At 37.5% G+C, this 20,777-nt stretch overlaps 1 protein-coding gene across 1 annotated transcript; it reads right to left on the bottom strand.

The window, feature by feature from the left end:
* Positions 1-1,539: 1,539 nt before the first annotated feature.
* sncb (synuclein, beta) lies at positions 1,540-18,801 on the bottom strand. Its single transcript, XM_012868235.3, has 6 exons — positions 18,619-18,801; positions 17,492-17,625; positions 11,926-11,955; positions 10,560-10,645; positions 5,286-5,372; positions 1,540-2,347 (listed from the first exon to the last, which is right to left on the bottom strand). Exons 2-6 carry the CDS (start codon positions 17,610-17,612, stop codon positions 2,318-2,320), a joined length of 354 nt encoding a protein of 117 aa, XP_012723689.2. The 5' UTR covers positions 17,613-17,625; positions 18,619-18,801; the 3' UTR covers positions 1,540-2,317.
* Positions 18,802-20,777: the final 1,976 nt, after the last annotated feature.

Genomic DNA, 20,777 nt, shown 5'->3' with positions numbered 1-20,777 from the left:
CCTCCCCCGCATGGTTGACATGGACATGGTTAGTTGTGACATGTTAGTTTTCTGCCTCACATATTGTTTTGCGTGTAGGCCAAAAAGTTACGTTTTGAGTAACATGGCCATTTCAATCGGGTGTACTGGAGCAGAGACACATCTAAGACATGAAGGACAGAGGACCCTGAGGGCAGAAATGAGAAACACTGCTCTACAGGGGATTTTTTTGCAAACTATAAACAGTATTTCTTGTGATTTTCTGTCAATAATAGCCTTCCCACTGACACGCTTCCATAAAGGCCAAATAGTTGTTCCTGAGCTGGAAATTTCCACAGCTCCTCCAGAGTTACCATGGGCCTGTAGGCAGCTTCTCTGGTCAATGCTCTCCTTGCCGTCACTTCCAACTTAGGTTGATGTTCATGTTTTGTTAGATTTGCAGTTTTGCCAAAGTCTTTTCAAATGACAACTTGGACATTGCACTGTTTAACATAATTTAAGACCCTAACCCTGCTCTTAATTTCCCCATTTTTTAAAATATCTCTGACGTTCCGGATGTATTCCTTTGTCTTCATGATGCTCTCATTTATTACTAATGTTGGCCGATGGCAAAAAAACAAACACACTTTGAAGCCTTACCAAAAAAAATGTGGGTGCATTTACTGAGATTATTTTAAAAGGTGCTATAGGGAGTTGGGTGCCCTGTTTTTTTTTCTCTAAGCGGTATTACAGTAAAGGGGATTGAACATTTTCATAGTTTTTTTTATCTTTGTAAAATTTGGCAAATTGGGAAAACTATATACCATTTCCCTTCACTTCACACTTATGAGCTACTTATAATCTCTGCATTAAAATAGGGTTTCATGCAGAGAGAAATACACTTTACCTGTGCTGACAGTTTCTTTGGAGGAGTCTGCCACCTGCTGAACAGCCTCTTGAGCTGCCTGCACTGGAAACACATCACAAAATCGATCCATTCATCTCGAAAATGGAAAGCGTTGCTGCATAAGGCTTTAAATCTCTACACATCTGTGGTGAGTTGAAGGAAGATAAAGATTTGACAGATTAGTCCAGAAAGTTTGTGTTGTACCTGCAGTGTCAGTGACTCCTTTTGCAGCCGAGTGGCTCGTCCCTTTTAGGCTCTCAAAGGACTTCTTAAACGAGGCCATGGCTCCTCTCTTTGTAGCGTCCACAGATCTGTCTGACCCAAGAGGGACGGGAGAGACTGTTTAAAACAACCCCCCCTACCCCAACCCCACCCCATTTGGGCCCTAAGCCTGCCCGCTGCAGACGGATTAACTGATATAAACCCCATCCTAAAAAAAGGCCGAATCAGACTGGAATCCTAAGAATGGCAACATTCCTGCCTGGGGGCTTGAGCCTAACTCAGCAGATTTTCATCACCCCAGACAGGAGTGAGCAAAAAGAAAACCTTGCCATGAAGCTGAACAATGAGGCAGACAGTCATTTAAGCAAAAAAAAAAAGAAAAAAAAAAAAAAAGAAAAAAAAAAGAAAAGAAATTAAAACAAAAAAGGCAGCAAACAGATGTCTTTTTAAACTTTTTATTTACAGAGGATTTGTTGTCTGGCTTAACACAGAAACCTTTATATTGACAAGACCTGCAATTTAAAGCACGCATTGATGTGACCATTATGATTCCAAGACAGAATATATCGACTTTAACTCGTTAAAATCTTTAGTACACACAAACACGCGCACACAAACAAACGTGTACACTCTGTCAGTTTCTAACAGATAGTGTAGTGGAATGATTTCACAAGTAACTATAAAGATACAATGTAAAAAATCTCTTACAAGCTCATTTCCAAAAATGCAAAAAAAGAAAAAAAAGAAGAAAAAAAAGAACACAAACAGGTATTGTCGACATTTAAGAGGATATTATTGTTCTCATATCTGCTTGCAACAGTTCATATTTACTCATTTATTGTTATTTTTTCACTCCCAATGTCTCATTGGAAGTTGATGAACATCTATTGCACATTTCTAGATACAGATACACACGAGTACAAAGTCACAAGTCCTGACTCTAGTCTCATTTCATTGGGAGGGAATCAAGGAAATGAGACTGAGAGGACAAATCCTACATTTCAATAAATACCTACACCCAACACGTTACATTAATAACATGACATTTACAATATATACTAATATTAAAAGATTTTTCTTGAAGGAAGAACATTTTTCACTTGGAATGCTTGCTTTTTTAGTTGGATTTTTTGCAACAGGGGTATAATTGTAATAGATTCAGCATTTGTCCTTTTTATTGTTAGAAATGTTATTGTGCTGCTGGTTGGATGGTGATTTGGACTTCTGCATTTATGCTTCCGGCTCGTAGTCCTGGCTCTCCTGGTGGAAAAGAACAAAAGATGCGTGTGAGAGGTACAGGGGTCAGATTTATGGCACAGAGGTGTTCGTACATTTAGATTTTAACTTGTGGCATTGCTAGACATGTTTTGATGAGGCATGTAGCCCAGAGTATATTTTCTGTGCCCCCCAAAAAATCCTGATAAAATAAAAAAAGTTCTGATCATTCAGCAGAAACGTATGTAGAGATCCACCTTAACCGTGATTGGAAAGAAGACATAAAGGAATGGCCTGAGACTTATGCACAGTAGTCTTATATTTTTACACATCAGATGGGATTGTGAAGCCAGTCTGATTTAAAATAAAATGCTGCACACTGTATCTGATGTTCAGACCCAGAAGTTATGAGATTGCTCAAATGTGCATTGCAGCTCTGAATAGGAGTATGGTTTTAAAAAAAGATGATGTTTTGCTGAATGACACTTGAAGCTTCTTATTGATTTAAACCACCAATTTATTATAGAATAAAGAATTCAGTAGTAGTAATATTCTTTTCCATAAGTCTTAGTGCCTTATTACTAGTTCCATGAGCAGTCTAACCTTTTATGTTTGGAGCGCAAAGCCAGACTGGTAAATAAAATGCCCGTATTTTATAAATGTAGGGCATTTACAAAGCTGATTACAAAGTATTCACTTTGTAAACAGGGAGATGATTTTATTTGTGGTGTTCATGTACAGGATCTCAATGTGGAGTTATAAAGAGGAGGGTTTCTGGTTGTGAAACCTCAGGATCTCACGGCGTTCTGTTGGATTATTCAGGTCATGACCTCCTTAGTACAGTAGAGTGGTTCACTGCTGAGTGTGAAGCAGCCAGGATCAGCTCCTGTAGGTCTGAGCTCATGGTTCTCAAACGGAAAAAAAGGTGGATTCCCCTTCTCAATCTGTAGTCAGTCTGTGGCTCACGCAGAGGAGTTTCAATGTCTTGGTGACTTTTTTCACAAGTGACGACTCAGCCTTAGAGATAGGATGAAGAGCTCCATCATCGGGGAGGAGTTGGTTGGTGAGTTGGTTTAGGTATCTGATCAGGATGCTCCTGGCTCCTCCCATAGGAAGATTTCCTGGCAGGGGGGCATGCTGGAAAGATCCAGAACTATATATACACACGGTAATAATTCCTTGTCTTGTCTTCGCCCCTCGGGAGGATGTCTTGAGTCCATAATAGATACAGGCACTTTCTATGAAGCATTTCCGTGGAGTACAGTATTTTAGAATCATAGAACAAAAAAATTATTTTAAACGTTAAATGTTTTAGAGAAAAAGAATAAAATTATTAGAACTTCTGATACTTTAGGCATTTAGGTATTTTCTTGCTGGTCAGTGTATCCATTGTTGGCTTTTGTGGATTTCTGACATGTTTTTTTACGCCATTATATCCATATCTGTCTATTTGGGAAAAAAAATATGAACATATTGCCTTAATCTTGTTATTGCCTCAACCTTGTCTAATAAATCAATTAAACAAAACATAAATAAATAGAATACAAATGTTTTGTGCATTCAATAAAAAAGTTGTTTTTTAATCACACAATTCTCTTACGATAATTCTTTGTATCAGATTTAATGGGTTAGTAAAACTCAATAGTGTAAAATTCAGTCCATTATTGGACAAAATTCATGCCGTGAAGCTTATTGTAGCACATGATGACAGCTCATAGCCAACAATGATGTAACTGAGCTTCTGCGCTTTAGCCAACAGATGGCAGCACAATCCTGCAAGAGCATGAAGGATGAGTCCTATGCACATTCCCTGCATGCTTGTAATACTACACACAGCTCTACCAAAGACATAAAAAACAGGAAACACGCAACAGTTCTGTTGGATTTACGTAAATATAACAATACAATAATGAAAATAAGCAAACAGGTTTTAAGGCCTCTTTCACTGTGCGGGATTAAGACCTTATATTGAAAGCAATGCAGGGAGACCCTGACGTTACCCACAATGCACGGAGGCAGAGAGCGTCATCACCACACCCATTGAGACAGAGCTTGCACATCGTTTGTGTAGCAGAAAATGGGGGAGGGGAAAGAGATGCAGAGGGGTAGGAGAAAGAAGAGATTGAGAGGAGCAAGGATGATACAGACTAATGCTGCTGAAGGAGTATGCTCTAGGATTTAAGAACAATTATTATTATCATTTGTAATATTATTATTATTAATATTATTATTATTATTATTATTATTATTATTATTATTATTATTATTATTATTATTATTATTATTTATTTATTTATTTTCCTATATTAATCCATGCATAGAGTGGGAGAAAATCTGCACTGAAACATCTTAAAGCTTAAGCTGTTTTTTTAACTTAACTAAAAATATCATAGAATCACAATTTTCTTACTTGAAAAATGATCCACATTATTTATGTTGGGAGGTATTTATACATACTATTTAAAATCTGCGTTCAAAGCTATTGGCTCTGTACGGTTTGTCTTACCCCTGACAGTCAAATTCCAAAAATAACCATCTGTGTCGGACTCACGTCCTGCGTGTAACTGCGCACAGAACAACGCACGCACATACACACACTATTCATTACTGGTAGGTGGTGCTACAGTCACTGTACTCCATGTTCCCTGTGACAATTGGCTTGTAAAGTCCTCTGATTTTATTCTCAGGAGACATGAACGATGACCTTTAGCACGAGCTGTAGCATTTGAGAGGAACAAAAGTGGAGGGCAAGTGTGGAGTGCTGTTGAAATACAATCCAGCTTGAATGTGTAGCCACGCGGAGCTCTTGAATACCGATGGACCTCCGTCTACTATAAGTGAATGGACTCATCCCCGACTGCAATCTAATGTTTTACATAACGTACAAAAAGCTCTCTGCAGCGCAGTCACTGATCACTGTAAGCATTGTGGCATTAGAAGACATGGACATGGGAGACATACAGGCTTGTGTTGTGCCGATTACCTGCTGGGACTCATCATATGCCTCCCCTTCTGGCTCCAGCATTCCCTCTCCATGGCCTTCCATGGCCTCCTGCCCATACTCCTCAGGCTGCAGAAAAGGTGAGAGAAGAACGGAGTAAGGGACGAGGCGGGAAACGATTCCCAAAAGCAGAAACAACTCTACTCGTGTTGACTTGTGTCCGCATGATACAATGTTAGTCTCTCTTCACAATAGTAAGGAAAATGAATTTGCAGGTTGAGAAGCAGACTTGAATATGTGGGTTACGCCCAAATCATCCTTGCTTTTGGGCTTGAGATCACTGGAGGTTATCTCAATGTAAATATATCTCAAGATTAGATTCTGCAAGCAGTGGCAATCACATTTATCCCTTCTCAGGAACCAAATATTCTATCTTATACTCTAGTTTATGCTACAATGCAGGTTTTGTAAAATGCTACCTCCAGAATTTGAGTGATATGACAAACACAACCACTCTGGCTGACTTGTGACCTGTGGGCTGCACTGAACCTGCATTCCCAACTCTGCTTTATTTTGCACGTGGCCCCATTTAAAGGGAAATGAACTGTGTTTCCGATGGAGCAAGATTTACTGCCTGGATGCATTGATTGAACAAATAACTAATTGAGTTTAGTTGAGTGAGTATTTACAGCAACACAAGGTAGTTTCTTTTTAGAGCACAAAGCTGCTGTGTCAAAGATCTTTTGCATTCCTAGACAGCAATGTAGCATAAAGGTTCAAGTTAACAAGATTCATCATATCCACAGGCATTACCTGTTGGCATTGTGTTCTCATAAAGTCTATGTTTCAAAATCAAAATAATAAAGTCAAATAAATGTCATAGATAACAATATTATAACAGAAATATTGTTAAAATATATGATTTTATCAGCAGTAGGAATCACCATTGTTCTACTGTAAAAAAAAAAACAACATTTACATTTTGAATTTAAATTTAATATCTGAATCTGAGATATACAATAAGAGGACAGCTCTGCATTTTTGACCCACCTGCTTCTCCTAGACCTGAAAACAAAGCTAGTGGGTCATGCATCGTTTATTTTTAACCCCAGCACTAATCAAGGCAATTAGGCCACAGAGGAAGAACCGGCTGTAATCCTGTGTCTTGTGGCAAGATTGTGTCTTTGCTGTAAATCCACCAAGGAGATTAACGTGCCTTTAGAGGATCCGCTATGGGATACCACCACAAAGACGCACCTAATCAGATGGATCGCTGACTTGGGAAAAGTGAACTTGATAAAAGACTGACTGATAACAGAGTTGTCTCATTGGTTACAGGTATTTTTATCAGACTGCCACAAAAATGTACATGTTAAAATATCTAATAAGGGGTTTTTTTTGTCCTCAAGGTATAAATGGTTTATTTAAAGAAAGTATGCAGCACAAGATTCTCCTTATATTTTTCTAATGATATAACTAGCCAGGTCTGTCACTGTGCTGAAACATATAAAGTGTACAATTTTCAGACCTTTTAAGGTGTCCATAGACCAGTAAGACATTAGCAGGATATCCTGTAGGATGAGTTAGTCAGCAGATTTTAGAGATCCTAATGAGATTAGAGGCACTTTGAAACCATTAATCTTGCACGCTTTCCTATGCACATTTAAACATTTCTCTTTACATTGTATTTTGTTTTTTAATCTAGTTAAAACAAACACACAAACAAAAAAAGCCCATTGGAAATCATTTGTTTTGTAATATGGCAGACATCAGTTCCATTACTGGTATCAGGGTTTTAGCTACTCATTTGAATTTAAGATATTTTATAATTCCTTGTATCCAAGGCCTTTTTCTCTTGCATGAAAAAGTTTTCCCAAAATTTTTGCCATACTGTAGTGGCACAGACTCCAGCATGAAGTTCCAACATTCATCCCTGGCACATGCATCACCTTTCACTGTTAACTAGTATAACTTACTCCCATTTCCTGGAGTTCTTTAATGAACAAATCAGATGACCAGCTTTGATCTAGATTCTCAGACCCAGTTCATACAACAAGGCACTTCTTTAGTAATGTATTCCGTTTGAAATGCCTACACTTCTGGTTTTAATGTTTTGACTGATTGGTGCTTTGGTGCAGGCAAGATGTCTAATACAGTGTGAACAGTGAAAGAGTCTGCTGTTTTATCACTCGCATTGAGTCATTGCGAAGGGAATTAGAAAAAGCTGTAAAATGTATTATCTTAGAGAAACAGTGGAGAACTTCTAGCTTTGTCTGATGAGTTCTACTGGGAAGGATGAGGACTGCTCACTGTTTCACATACCATCTGAAAAGTTAATCACCTTAATCACCATGTTTTTATCAGATGAAGTATCCACATAAGGCTACACAGTGATTACAAAATATATTTGACTCAAATTTCAAGCCCTACCTGCAATTAGAAAGTGGTTTGTTTCAGCATTAAACGTGCTTCTGGAAATATAGATTTTCTAAAAGAAAAAGTAAGTAAAACCCAAATGGGTGAAAGCTAATACCCCCATACCACTACTGTGTATCTGCCTAGGATAGGAAGATACTCTGCCTGGGGTAAATCTCCCTACAGCATTGGCTTTCTGGACATCTGATACTAAGCCCTTTTGGCTGCTCCCTTATTCAGGGTTCAACACAGATTGAAAGGTTTATATGCCAAATGTCCTTCCTGACATGGTGGTTATTCGAACCTGGGTTTTCCCTGACCAGACATTGACCTATCCCACAACGTCACAAAGGGACTAGGACATCTCGTACTGTAAGATACATAATTTCATCTACTGCTAAACCAGACAACATATTTCACCAATCTGAGAAGCTTGCTATACTGCACATATGTGCTAATGTAGACACTCTAACAGTACAAATGAAGATTCCTTCACCTCAGCATGCCAAGCAAATACAACTGACACAAGCCCAGTGGACTTTCTGCTGGAGGGTTTTCTTTCCTGTTAAAGGGAATTTTTCCTCTCTACTGTCGCCTCATCCATGCTCGGTATGAGGGATTGCTGCAAAGCTATCGACAATGCAGATGACTGTCCACTGTGGCTCTACGCTCTTTCAGGAGGAGTGAATGCTGCTAGTCAAGACTCAATGCAATCTGCTGTGTTTTCTTAGATAGGAAACTTTTTGACTAATCTGTCTGGATGATTTGATTGAATTTGACTTTGTAAAGTGCCATTCCACCACTGTGAGCCTTTCTTGAGTATTTAGCATCCATGCTCAGATGCAAAAGTCATTCTTAAATATGGAATAAAAAAATTAGATAGTGACATGGAAAAACTATCTTAGCAAGTCCTGCAAGAGTGGAACATCAAGTTCTACGCCCGTCCTCCTAATATACATGCACTGTACAAAACAGGGTTAACATTAAACAACACACAGAGTTTAATTATTTATAATATTGCATGCATAACTTGCATTATTTCATAATTCAACATAAATAGAAAATTCTGAACTGCAGTCATCATTTCTGTGGGAAGAAGAAACAATAAGCAACCATTGTCCTCTATCAGAATAACTCCTAAACATTGACTCTGATTCTTATGGTAAAAATTTGATTTTGTTTGTTATTTAATCAAGTAAATACTGCAATTAATCTCTCTGCATTTAATTTATTATTAAACACACAGACAACCTGCTCCTGCTGTTCAAAATAGCACAATGTACATCAAGTGTGAAAAATTCGTCTTAGTTTATATCAGTGAATATCAGTGCTAAGGAGATGTTCTACAGGGAAGCGTCGGCTTCATACTGTAGAAAGAGTAAAGTTCTGACTAGGTATACTACTGAAAATAAAGGGTTGTATTTCACGAGATGGTGATGACTGTAATTTGGGCTTGGTAGCATGGTGATCATCCTACCATCATAATGACTAAATCAACACATTCATAGAGACTTTTCACAATACATTTGTCAAAAATGTCTGACTCTAACAAACCCAAAACCTGACTGGTTAAATAATGATAATTAATCCCAATTGTGCAAAATGGCCCAACGACAACATAAAGTAAACAGTATAGTAACAAAGATAAGAAAAAGAGAAAACAAAAACAGAAACATTGTGATACTGTATTTTTTGAGGTTTATGATATAATGTATATGAAGTAGGTTCATTCATCTTTTTTAAATAAAACTTGGTAGATACCTTTTACTTAATTTTCAAAAGCTGTAAAGTTTGATCACCAAAGAAATTTGTCCAATATTTTAGTATAGAGTAGGTGTTATACTCCTTATATATTGTGCTTAAAGCCAAGGTCTGACTTTTACAATAAAAAACATTTCCTGACATTAATGCATGACTTCTTCAGCTAACATTATTTAGTGATGACCAGCATCTGACCTTTCACAAACATTAATCTGCTTTCATTAAGCCATAGACTAGCCACAACAGCATCTTATTTTATGCTGATGATGTCCTGACTCTTCTCCACTGCATAAATGTTTTAAAGACCATCAAGTGTGATGGTCAAACAGTCTGGTACCTAATTAATAAGGATAATCCCCTTTGGCTAATGTATAAAATTGAAATAATATTTTCAAAAACGAACTTAAATTGCACATAATTCTTAAATATAAGTATATATGTTGTAATTCTTTGATGTTAAAACGCCTCCGCCTGCACGGTCCATCTACACAGATAGCGTGATATATTCTCTTTGGGTTTAAAGAAGTTGCTAGAAAATTACAATAAATTCCATTTTTTCTATTGATTTTATGACACGTCAACATGTTTCCAAAAGCCCTCATGTGATTGGCTGATGAGGGAGGCTGTCATGACGACTCAGCCCCCTGAGGCTGCTGCCTCTGGTGAGATATGCTGAGTGCAAACTAAGACAGAAACTGAGAGAAACAGAACACAGTACCAACAAGAAGCTGCCCAGCCAGGTCAGAAACAAGCCCAATCAACTTTGGTTGTATTTCACTGAAATATAAGACTAGAGTTGAATTTCATTTATGTAACTGAGTGGAAACACACTTTGAAGTTTAGTATGTAATTTGTTTTTCTTGACTTTATTCTAATTTCAGTTTCATACTTTCCCTACTTTTTTTTTTCCCCAGCTTGTGTCTCGCTGTCCTCTTAAGACAAGCCCCCCCAACAAAAAAAGACAGAAAAAAAAGATCTAAAGATTTTAAGCTTTTGATGCAGGTTAGCTGTAGCACCTGTGATCACGGCATCACAACAACATCTAGGGGAATAATTCAACATTTTGTTTGGCAGGTGATTGCATCTGTGATATTTTAGACAGCTCTCTCGCTCATCACCGCAGTAATGAGCTGAACTTACGTTCATATCAGTTGGGAACTCGTCCTTCTTCCCCAGACCAGTGGCAGCAACGATGTTCCCGACAGCTCCGGTTGTCTTCTCTGCCACTGCAGACACACATATACACAAATGTAACACTACCCCACTAGACCCTACAGGCACATTCAAAGTAAAAGGCAGTCTCCTTGTGTTTCCTAAATGGTTATCGACTATTATCCCTGCTTACACATGACCTCCAATCAGCCTTTTTTTTTTTACAATAAATTTGATATTTAGTGATTTCAGTTTTTCTACAATAATGAAATTATTGATTCTTAGTGGCAGAATAATACTATGAACATTAAAGATATGCCGAGAATTTTCTAGAAGCTGCTGAATTTACACTTGGCATTGAAAATTTGAAAACATACAATCTTTTTTCCAGTCAGTGAACGCACCACACCTAAGCAATGTTTTATAGTAACATGTTGACTCCTGCTACTCTTTAACGGGTTGAGACATCAGCAGAGAAGCTGAACACATTACTGCAAAGCTACTATGTTTTATCAATCCAAAAAGTCCAATTTTGTCTCTCATGGAGCACGACGAATTGGAAAATCTTTGCAATTTTGTTGAAATCTCACAGTTTAAATCAGGGGTTACTTACTCCACAGGGAAAAATACACACAGACGGTTGCAGTATAGATGCTAACCACGTTAATCAGGCTAAATGCAAATATATGCAGACAAAGATAGTTTAAAGTGCCAACTCTGTAATAATTTTGTCTTCGTTCTGAATCAAAAATGAGATGCTGCTTATTTGCAGAGCTTTGTAGTGACTGCTCTCTCTTACTCACATTGTGGTGCTACCTCTACCTCTAATACAAATATTTTATGATTGCTCACTAAAAGACCTCTCCCTTGTTGTTTCATTGAATGATTAACACTTAACACATAGCAATAAATCAGAGTTTTCTTTCTTCAGATATTAAGTTTGACACGGGTGCTATTTATTTTTAATGGATCTTGTAAAAACAAAGATGAATATCCTGTTATATGGCTCATGTCTACAATTTAAGTTGTGCAAAAAACAAAAAAGTTACTAAACTATAATCTGTCATGTAAAGAGGGATAGGAGATATAGATTAATTCTTTGTGGCTGAGTTTCTTTGACACATCTGTCCAATGACCAAAGGAATTTTGCTGTGTTTGCATATTTTCAGTGATCCAGCAAGAAGCAGACCTGCAGCCTCCAACTGTACTACGACGACAAACATTTTATTATCAAGCCAAAGCAAAATCTTTATTGGCAGGACAGAGCTAAAAAAAAACTGAGGATTGGAAACTGTCCATAAAATCTTGTCTGTACATCTCTAACCAACATGTTACTGGTGGATGGAAAACTCACCTGAGCCCACGCTGTCTTTGGCCTTGTTACCTGAATTAAGCAAAAAGAAGAAGAAGAAGCTAATTAGTTAGAAAACACACTGTATTTCTCTAGTATACATCAACAAATTATGCATTTAGAATCACTTTGTCAGTGTGTTTAGGTAAGAACAGAGACTTTACACTTTCTTTAGAGACAAGAACGACCAATTTCTATTTCAGCTGCCTGAACCAAACCTTTTCCAGTCCAAGTCACCCTGCATTTTAATTCTTTACATTTAATTGCGACATTGCGGAAAGCTGACATGAGAAACAGCTCAACTAATTGAACATTTTAAGCCTTTACTTCAAAGTTTCTCTCCTGATAGACATACAATGTAATTATCCTGATTACATCTGAGGTGTCGCTGTCAGACAGATGTAGTTTAAAATGAAATAATGTCATTGTTCATACATTATTCACTGACCGCATGAGATAATTGTAAAACATTAACCTAACTTTTAGGTTTCTCAGTAGTTATGTTAGAAGAAGTTATAAAACTTTAAAGTCATCTTAAACTACAACACAGCCCTTGTTCAAGTCTCTGACCTTTAGCAGACCTCTTCCATCTCGTCTAAACTCCATCAAGCTATTTAGGTAATCTACTGTGTGCCTATTGATCGCTCAGCGTCTGCCATCCTTTGTAGTGCACAGCACACACTTTTTTTTATTTTGTCGCTGAGGGCTGAGGAAAGACAAATAATGATGAAGGACACAACTGTCTCTAGAAAGGATGAGCCTCACAGCAAAACATTCCCTGCATTTAAACACCAGAAAATACTACACAGTGTCCAGAGTGGTGGCAATATACCACAGCTATGATTGGAACATACATATGATATAGAAATACATGTAAATACATGTCAAACACAGAGCTGTATGAAACAAACTTACACAAAATATTCTGTTTAATATTCCCATGTAATAAAATCTATTTAGAGAATTTAAAAAAATATTAATCTATATAATATAATCTATGAAAGTTCAACTTTTTGAATGGAACTATGGAAACTAAACAACGTTTCCATGATATTCAAATTTTTTGGAAAGGGTCTTTAAAAGTAACCTTTAAATTGAGTACATTTGTGGCGACACTGAGTTTTGATCAATGACTCGCAAGTTGCAAACTCAAAAATCCAATCTTTTCTGATCGAGAAACCCACTGTACGTAAGCCATATCGGGTCACACAGACAACAGCACCTTTAGCGAGAATACTGTTACTGAGTGAAGAGCAATGTAATTTAGCTATTTTCAGTGTAATTTAAATGAAGTGTGAGGAAGCAGATTTTCAAAATTTAAGTTTTTTCCTAAATGCATCAAGAAAATGTCTTTTGCTTAGGCTTTAATACAGTATGAGAGAGACAGACAGACAGACAGACAGACAAAGATCACATGGCAAGACGTCACTCTTTCATTCTTTTTAATTTTGGGTTTGAAAATGTTGGAAAGTTTTTGTAAACCTGAGTTAAGGTGAGGATGTAATCTAGGAAATTTTATGTATGTTTAAAACACAGCTGCTCTTATAATGCTAGCTCTGCTAACAAGCATAGGGCTAACTATGTTACTCACTAATATAAGATGTTACAGACAGTGTTGACTGTCTTTAACTCTGTAAATATTTTGTCTTTCTTTTAAAATAAAAGTGATATATATATATATATATATATATATGTGTGTGTGTTTATGTGTTATGAATATAAGGATAAATTTGTTAAATCTAAACATTGTGGTCTTCATTATTTCATAAACCCGTGTCACATGTGAACCTTTAGGAACAGACTTTTTGGGTGAGTATTAAAGAGGTAAAATTAATAATATGAGGAAAAAAAAGTCCTAAAGTAAAAATAAACTAACAAACACAAAAGTGATAATGTTATGATAAAAACATATTATGAGAATTAAGGGGGAACATTTCCAGAATAATCACAGTTTGCAGAATTATTTCACTCCTGGAGTAATAGGGCCAGGTTAGATTATTTTAAATATTTTTATTCTTTAGGAGAATAAATTCAGGAGGATGAAGCTAAAGGGATACGAAAATAAACTTGTAATATTACAAAAAAGAAATACTACGAATACAAAGTATATTCAGAAATTAAAGTCCCTCTGATACTGTTTAAGTGACTGAGTAACTGCAGATTTGCCACAATTAAGATGGCGGACGCTCTGACTAGCTCTGCTAACAAGCATAGGGCTAACTATGTTACTCACTAATATAAGATGTTACAGACAGTGTTGACTGTCTTTAACTCTGTAAATATTTTGTCTTTCTTTTAAAATAAAAGTGATATATATATATATATATATATATATATATATATATCTATATATATAAGTGTTATAAATAGTTAATTATTAATGACCAACAAAAGCAGAATAAAATATTTTGCTGTTCTAATATATACTTGTATTATGGTTCCATCCAATTTCTGATCTGCTTAATCCCACATAGGGTCACAGGGGTGCTGGTGCCTATCTCCAGCATTCACTGGGCGAGAGGCGGGGTACACCCTGGACAGGTCGCCAGTCTGTCGCAGGGCAACACAGAGACAAACATGACAAACAACCATTCACGCACACACTCACACTTAAGGACAATTTAGAGAGACCAATTAACCTAACAGTCAAGTTTTCAGACTATGGGAGGAAGCTGGAGTACCCAGAGAGAACCCATGCATGCACAGGGAGAACATGCAAACTCCACGCAGAAAGACCCAGGGTTGGAATTGAACCCATAACCTTCTTGCTGGAAGGCAACAGCGCTACCCACTGCACCTATGTGCAGTTGTATTATGGTTGTTAAATAGAAATTGTAATCAGCTAAAATTGGTATTGGGAGGTAAAAACTTCACAAAAAAATGGAGAGTTGAATCGGCTATAAAACCTTTAATGGTACGTTTCTGGAAATTTTAGCTTTTCATAAAATTTCTAGTGCCGCACACAATGTGTAACAGAATGTCTTGGGACTTTTGGGGAGAAATCCAAGACTTCCTGTTCTTTGGAAGCACAGATAAGACGTGACACAGAGGCTAATATCTGTTAGTCACTTTTGAAAATAGTAAATAGCTACAAACAACCCACAACAAACTAGTCACCTAAACTTAACCAATATCTACTGTAAGATTTATGTTAAAATCTTGAACTGAACTTTGACAAACATGGCAGGACAAGGACCTGAGTTGCCACCAGACATCCTGAAGCTAGTGTGATAAGAAAATCTTAAAACCTCACAGATAGAGGATTTAGATTATACTACAGCAATAAAACATGAATTTATTCTAAGGGTTTTTACACACTTTACTAGAAGTGCCAAAAAATCTTGAGGGCATTATATTTTACTATATGACTTTAAGTTAAAACTATAATTAGTCCCGTCACTATTTATGCACAGAAAAGATAACATTTGTGAAAGCATTGATTCAGATAAGTAATGATGTTAAACTATATTCTCATGCTATACATATTTTCACGCTAATATATATATATATATATATATATATATATATATATATATATATATATATATATATATATATATATATATATATATATATATATATATATATATATATATAAACATGAAAACATATCTGTGAATCTATGAATTTGCCTGTTCAGTGCAACATTAAATCTCATCCTGCATTCTCTTTGCCTCTCACATTCTGCTCAGCTGGGTGGGTGGTCTCCAGCAGCAGCTGTCAAAAGGAAGGTCTCAGATGAATTAAATCACCATTACTCCTCCTCCAAGAGGAGCCTTCAAGCAAACACATGAGCAGTTTTCCAGGGCACCACCGAGACCAACAAGCAGCTACAGAAAAGGAGCAGATATTTATTTTTCTCTCTGTGCATCGTGGGCACAATGGAAATGAGCTCGCACATGTTTTGACTGCACCCAGACAAATTTGGGAGTCCAGTTGAATGACAGGGACACTGTCCTAAATGTGCTGGGGAGTAAGATGCCATCTATATGCTGACACATCTGACTACTTCGACAAAAATAGGCAAGGTTTACAGAATGCACCAAAAAAAAAGGTAACTTTGGCAGAACAAACAGTACAGGCTGGTGAGTTTGTGAGGTATCCCTGGAAATGTGGCTCCCTGAAGCATCTTACCAAAAAAGAAATTGCAGTTCTGCTCTCATTCTCTGAGAAGCACAGACGACCTGAACTATATTAGTCACATATGCTATTTTTAGGTGCAAACGTTTACAGCACCTTGCAAAGGTATTCATGTTACTTGAACTTTTTCATACGTTGTCACATTACAACCGCAAATTTCAATGTATTTCCTTGGGATTTCATGTCACACACTAACACAAAGTAGTGCGTAGTTGTGAAATTGGAGTAAAACGCATGTTTCCTCTTTAATGTCATGGTTTCAATAACATTGTAAACAGTAAATCTTTGAATTAGAAAGTGAAACACTGAAACACAAAATAACTCAAAGAAACAGATATTGAAAATAAATGGCACATTTAGTCATCTACATTAAAGCCTCAAAAGAGCAGTTACAAGTTAAGGTGTGGCACTATGAGCATTATTGAAATTATGTGCTGCAAAACTAATTCTATTATGCAAAAAAAAGATCAGTTTATGCAACAAAATCTTAAAAAAGTGTTTTTTTTCTTATTAATTTTAGTTTCTAATCTACTTTACCTTACATATATTTAACACAATATGCTTGTTTAATATTTGTGATAATATCACACTTTACCTACATGTTTGCAAGTTGTACAGCAAAAAATATATGGAAACATTGGGGCGAATACCAGTGACTATGTTCAGGAATCAAGGGTGTCGGTGCCAGAAAGGACTGAAATGTATACTTTCCTTTTGTTTCAGCCTATTTAACCACAGCGCCAGCCTTCCACAATCGGCTGCTGTGCAGTGTGCAGTTCTCCCTAGATACTTACTCCCCACCCCTGTTTCCAGCTCCTGCTTAGATATACTCAAATGATGCAAAAAAACAACAAAAAGAAACTAGACAAAACCACCCCTAAACCCGATGCATTATTTATTACAATGGCACAAGTGAAATGTATAACTAGTGCTGGCTTGCTACGTTTATTTGATAGGAAACTGCAATCTATTCAAAAACATTCTTGCTCTGCGGAAATTAGTTCAACCACAGTATCGATTGGGTGATTTATAATATTTCTCTTATATGAAATTTGATGCATTACCCGCTCTGATGATGAATTAGCTCTAAAAAGGTCTGTTACTATTCTCTTATTGGAATATGAAATTATGCGGATATTAAAACGTTGCATATTCCTTTCTCCTAATTTTATTTATTTATTTATTTATTTATTTTTGCACAAGGATATCGGCCAAGCCAGTGAGAGAACCTGCTGTTTAATTCCTACATTTGTTTTCAGAAAATATGGTAGGATGAAGTGAATTGCAAAAGAAAACCCAGCAAACAAAGATTTATTTCATGCATTGGTTGCTCCTCTTGCATGCCAAAGGAAAGAAGTGATCAGTCTCAAGGGGCTTCACACCATTTGAATGAGAATAACCGACAAACAGCAATCTGTGAGCACCTTACCTACAAACATAACTCCTTCCTTGGTCTTTTCCGCCGCCACTGCAACTCCTTCCTTGGTCTTCTCTGCGGCCACAGCCATCCCCTCCTTTGCTTTAGACAAACCCTTCATAAACACATCCATCTTGGCCGAGCTACTGTGGATAGATGGACCATATGAGCAGTCAGTGACAACCACAGACCGAATAACACGTGTACAGCAGGCTTCAAATTTGCAAATGTACGCTCAAATCATTATTGCGCCTACATTTTTTTTAATTGGTCTGCTTGGATAATCATACTGTAGTTTTGTTTTATAAAGCATTGATGTATTTCAGTTGAACACTGGTTGGAGCTGGTGAAAAAATGCAGCACCGCCTCCTGTGGTAGGTCGTGACGGCTGCAGTTCAGCCAGCAGCCTGTGTTAAAAACCTCTCTGCTCACTCATGCATTCAACCCCCTTTTTTTCAAACCATGTGAGAGCATGAAATATTTAAAGGGAAAAATATATTTGAATGAAATGGCTAATCATTGAGACGCTCATTAATAATTGCTTAAATGAAATCTTATTCCAAGTGGCAGCGAGATGACAGGACTGCACCTGGCAATTTTTTAATACATAAAAGGGACCCCATATTATGCTACATTACTTTATATTAGAGGGCTGGATTAATTTAATATTTTAAGAGCCACGCCACGTTGCGGGGGGAAGGGAAGCACAACGACGGCATCAAGAATTTAAATGAGGGGACAGGAAACGGCATATTATTACATTAAAATAGCGTCAAGCTGCAGATTAACGGCTTGGAGTGACATTAAGCGTCAATCCTTCAGAGACTCATCCTGGATGGAGCAGATCAGGAATTCTTCATCCCGGCATCTGCAGCCTAATCATATGCATCAAGTTACACCATCTGAACCGAGCGTCACGTCCGTATCCGTCCTTACATATGTGAGGCTTTAGCGTTATGTTCCAAATTCTTCACGGTCTACGTGCAAATGACCAGCTTCGGGTTACTTAACGCACGGTGCAAACCAGTGCCTTACTATGTACGACGACGCTTCCACGCATGGCCATCAAATGGTGGTGACCTCTATACGCTTAACGTCAACATGAACGACGAGACTTCACATGCAAACCTAATTATTACCTCTTTACAGACAGCCTCCGACTTGTCCCCTTATGATCTGGTCGCACGCTCACGTCAAACTATCGTCTGAATCGGAGGTATCTTCGGATGATATCTAGGTGGGCCTTCCTCGGGCAGATCTCCACTAAACAGGGACGGCCCCCTTTACAGTGCGGCTCAGAATATCACGCACACCGCCATCCGCTCCCCCCTCCTCCCCACACACACATCCACCCCTCCCCTCTCTCCACCCTCACCGGTTCCCTTCACTATCGATCACTCCTGATGTTACTGCAAGGAAAATCAATTTAACAGAGCTCGTCTCATTGCCTCCCCCCCACCCCACCCCACCCCACCCCACCCCACCCCTCACCCCAAACGCAGTAGATAGTGCAAAGGAGAAAATTAGTATCCAGCGTTTTCTAGATTTAATTATGACTTTATGTTGTTGTAGTTTTAGTCAACAGAGCAGGACTTTATTCGGATATTAAACGTTCTGGGTTGTCCATTATCTGGCAGTATGCGCGCTGGACAGGTTTCCAAAAGCACAAACTTTACAGATACTTCATAGTTTGAAAGTTATCTTAACAGTCATAATTTAAAACCAATTGAATATTTCCTGTTTCTGCTACCTGAGCTGAAAACAAACAAACAAACAAACAAACAAACAAACAAACAAACATCTCATGCACACAGTCACTGGCTGCAAATAAGTCAGAATAATAGTTAATGTTCTGATTTTGCTCCTAACATCACTAACACATGTGGTTGTCACATTTTGAATTGTTTAAAAGGGAGTTACAATGTAAGGTAGTGCATTTATTTTAAACTAAATACGTTGCTACCTACAGGCTTCACAGTCAAACAAGGAAATAAAAGACTATGGAATTTTTCAACTTTTTCCAAAATATCCAAATTAAAAGAATTGAAACTTCTTTACTTATCTATTTTAAACAATATGATATATAAATGAAAGTACAGAAAATTCGCCCAGCCCAGACATGCAAATTTAATTCAGTGGAGCCACAATTTAATGCTTTTATTGTAGTATGATAATTTCAGTTAGCTTGTGTCAGCGCCATATTTCATGTTACTGTAACTGAAAATAAAACAAGTATGTTGGAGAAAGAACCCAATCTCCACCATTTCTTTGCAGTTTTCACCCTCTAAGATACCACGTTAGTAGTTGTCATTGATAAATAATGCAAACTGATTGGTGCGATTGTCATATATTCAAGTTAAGGTTTTCAGTATTGGCTAGTACATCTCTTAAATGCACAATGTAGGAACCCCATAGAGGGTTTTGTGTAGTTTCTGTGCTAGATTTTGGGCTCTATTTACCATCAAGCAGGCACTTTGCTTAGGGCCCCATTTAACCTTGGAGTACATTTATACTTTATGGCACATTCAAATGAATTATCTACATGCATCAAATGTATCGGTAAGCTTGCCTTAACTGGGTGAACATCATCTTCTATTAAACAATAAGCAAATTGCTTGTACTTGTGGTACAACAGGCCGCATCAGGTTTTGTTGGGAAGCTTTATTTTAGTGTGATATATTATTATTTTGTCCTGCTCATTGCATTCTAAAAGTAGAATGGGAGGCACATCCTTTAGCTATCAGGCTCCTCTCCTGTGAAACCAACTCCCAGTTTTGGTCCGTGAGGCAGACACCCTGTCTACTTTTAAGACTAATCTTAAAACTTTCCTTTTTGACAAAGCTTATAACTACAGTGGCTTATGTTGCCCTGACCTACCTATGGGGATGTGCTTCTATGGGCTTAGGCTACTGGAGGACATCAGGATCTGTTTTTCTCACTCTATCGAGTTCTACTGTTCTTCAATTATGCATTGCTTGTCATCATTTCTGCTTATAACTTTTTGTTCTCTCTCTTTTATTTCTTCATAGTAGGTACATCTGGTCTGGCGTTCTGTTATCTGAGACATCATCCAGAGAAGACAGCTCACCCGCTGTTATCATCTAATGTAGAACAGATTACCTGATCAATGTGTGCTTCTGTGCTTGTTTGTATCTCTTGTTGTGTCTCTGCTCTGTCTTCTGGAACCCCCAGTCGGTCGAGGCAGATGACCGTTCATACTGAGCCCGGTTCTGCTGGAGGTTTTTTCCTTCCCGCTAATGGGTGGTTTTTCTTCCCACTGTCGCTTCATGCTTGCTCA

The sequence above is a fragment of the Fundulus heteroclitus genome, chromosome 23, assembly GCF_011125445.2.
Source record: "Fundulus heteroclitus isolate FHET01 chromosome 23, MU-UCD_Fhet_4.1, whole genome shotgun sequence".
Classification (NCBI taxonomy): Eukaryota; Metazoa; Chordata; class Actinopteri; order Cyprinodontiformes; family Fundulidae; genus Fundulus; species Fundulus heteroclitus.
This window is presented reverse-complemented; position numbering and strand designations above follow the sequence as displayed.